Source organism: Tupaia chinensis, unplaced genomic scaffold (assembly GCF_000334495.1).
Source record: "Tupaia chinensis unplaced genomic scaffold, TupChi_1.0 Scaffold143902_1, whole genome shotgun sequence".
Taxonomy (NCBI): Eukaryota; Metazoa; Chordata; class Mammalia; order Scandentia; family Tupaiidae; genus Tupaia; species Tupaia belangeri.
The window spans coordinates 168,764-171,762 of NW_006203753.1; the positions used below are offsets into that span (position 1 = coordinate 168,764).

A 2,999-nucleotide genomic window follows, 5' to 3' on the forward strand; every position below is an offset into this window, starting at 1 on the left:
ACCGGCCAGCCAGAGGGTGCAGCAGCAGCCACACAGAAGGTGAAGCAGCGGCCATGCAGAAGGTGCAGCTGCAGCCATGCAGAAGGTGCAGCAGCGGCCATGCAGAAGCACGTGAAGGCTGCAGCTTGGAGCTCTCCCATTCATGTCAGTTGGTATAAGGGTGAGTTTAGTGACCGTGAGAGCCCAGGCGAGGACTGCATTCTAACTTCAAACTATAGTGACAGAGGAGGAATTGCCTGACCCAGCTTGAACCTCTTACAAAAGAGGAAAAATATCTGCAAATGTCAGAATGAAATAAATGCATTGTTTTCTCTTAGAGTGGTACAATATAAAACTAAATAGGGCCAGCGGTGCTTTTCCCCAGTAAAGCCCTGGCGTTCTGTGCAATAACTCAGTGATGTTCTCGCCATCTGCAGCCCAAGCACACTGCTGCCCCTCCAAGACACTGAAGTCCTCATTGGCTCAGCTCCGGCCACCGCGTTTTCCTGAGGGTTCCACTACACCGGAAACACCCTAACTGCTGAGGTAGCTTCGCCCAGAGTGCCTGGGCTTACAGACCTGAAGTTAAGAGGTATGTACAATGAAAATTCATTTGAGTATGTGGATTGCTTAAATGAGACATTGGGAATTCTCACGCATTTAAGAAAAGCTTTGAAATAATTCGTATACATGCATAATATTAGCATTTTAATTTGTATACTATAAAATGTTCTCACCAATGACTATAATTTTCATATCTGATTTTTAAGTTAGTTCTGAATGCTTTATTAGTTCAACTAATACAAATAAAATACTGCAGCTCAGAGATTCAGGGAGGGAATCCAGGGTCACAGAATTACTTACTGTCATGACCAGAAGAATTCATTCACCTCATTCTAAATTTTGTGTTACTCCATGTCTCCTACATCATTTAAGAAGCAAACTCCTGAAAAGGCAAAGCATCATGCCGGATGTTTTCTGGTTACTTGAATGCATACTGACCCACGAAAGCAGTGCAGCCTGCCAGCAGAATTCAGAGCAGCCCTTCCCAGGCCCCTCCAGGTGGGAGAGCAGTCATTAACGTCAACTCGATGTTTTATTTAGAACCACAGTTTACATCGAGTTGAAGGGAAAACACTAAAACCATAATTTGCATTTTTAGAAAGGCGGAAGTCCTTGGCCAGCCACTGTGTGGCAAGCTGTCTTGACACTGCTCTGCAGGGTGGAGCCAAACGGCAGGCCTTGGTTCAATTCCCAGTCCAACCTAGAGGCCGGTGGTAAGAGAGATGCATTTAATACTGACACCGACTCGGGTGAACGGAGGGTGGGGTGTACATGGCACCCTGGAGGCTGGCTGTGTGACATGAGTGTCAGTGTGTCACAGCGACGTGTGCCCGCGTCATCTTGTCCAGCATAGCGAATTATTCTCTGAAATTATCATGTTATTTAAAGCATATGGAATAGAGAGTTGCTAGGTATCAGTTCCAAAGCACCAAGAGAACCATTTGCAAATGTTTTCTTCCAACCTCGGGAAATTTGCTTCTCATTAATCCATACAACAGTACTAGGGAGAAATGTTCACCAGTCGAAATATCCATTTTGTAAGACAAATAATAATGTGATTGAATGTATGGAGGAAAATGAAATGAAAAACATTTTTAAAAATCCATACGTTCTTTTAATTCCTTGGGAATGCCGTTTTCCTTGAAGGCGCAGGTCAGGTCGGCGCGGAGTTCATGGCGGGCTACAACGCATCCTCGACAGACTTCACCTTCCTGGGGCTGTTCGGCAGGAAGGAGACCTCGGGCCTTCTTTTCGCCGTCATCTCCGCCATCTTCTTCGCGGCGCTGACGGCCAACGGGGTCATGATCTTCCTGATCCGCGCGGACCGGCGGCTGCACACGCCCATGTACTTCCTGCTCAGCCACCTGTCGGCCATCGACATGCTGTACATCTCCACCGTCGTGCCCAAGGTGCTGCTGGGCTACCTGCTGGGCCAGAGGACCATCTCCTTCGCGGGCTGCACGGCCCAGCACTTCCTGTACCTGACCCTGGTGGGCGCCGAGTTCTTCCTGCTGGGGCTCATGGCCTACGACCGCTACGTGGCCATCTGCCAGCCGCTGCGCTACCCGGTGCTCATGAGCCGCCGCGTGTGCTGGGCCATCGTCGCCGGCTCGTGGTGCGGGGGCTCGCTGGACGGCTTCCTGCTCACCCCGATCACCATGAGCTTCCCGTTCTGCGGCTCGCGCGAGATCGACCACTTCATCTGCGAGGGCCTGCGCGGACACGGCGCTCTACTCCACGGTGATGTACGCCTGCTGCGTGCTCATGCTGCTGCTGCCCTGCTCCGTGGTGCTGGCGTCCTACGCGCGCATCCTGGCCACCGTGCACCGCATGAGCTCGGCCGACGGCAGGAGGAAGGCCTTCGCCACCTGCTCCTCGCACCTGACCGTGGTGACCCTGTTCTACGGCGCCGCCATGTACACCTACCTGCTGCCGCAGTCCTTCCACACGCCGGCCCGCGACCAGGTGCTGTCCGCCTTCTACACCATCCTCACGCCCATGCTGAACCCGCTCATCTACAGCCTGAGGAACAAGGACGTGGCTGGGGCCCTGAGGAGGGCCCTGGGCAGGTGCATGGGCTCCCGGAGGGTGTCCGGAGACGCCTTCTGACCGTGGGCTTCCTCCCACGCCGCGCGGAGTGGGGCCGCTCTCGGCGAGGGATTCAGCTGGGCGGAGGAAACAGTGAATATAAACCTTGTTCCTCCACGTCTTCTCGCTTTCTTGTATCTTTTCTCGTACCCTGTTCACATGCATTCAAAATAAATACCCAGGGGGTTCTCAGAAACAATTTTAGAATATTTTCACTGGAGTTTTAACCTTTCGGAAATTTAATCAGTCACATGACCTTTTGAATGGTAAGGGCTGTATCAGAACTACCTTCCTACTTCTTTTTCTTTCTTTAAAGAATTATTTTATTTAACTTTATTTATTTATTTATTTATTTATTTATTTATTTA

General features: G+C 50.8%; 1 protein-coding gene across 1 annotated transcript; it reads left to right on the forward strand.

Moving 5' to 3' along the window:
* Positions 1-423: 423 nt before the first annotated feature.
* LOC102470567 (olfactory receptor 2T1-like) lies at positions 424-2,666 on the forward strand. The gene is given in 3 exon segments (XM_027767060.1): positions 424-571; positions 1,690-2,251; positions 2,253-2,666. Coding segments are annotated over 2 exon segments (936 nt in total). The 5' UTR covers positions 424-571; positions 1,690-1,715; the 3' UTR covers positions 2,653-2,666.
* Positions 2,667-2,999: the final 333 nt, after the last annotated feature.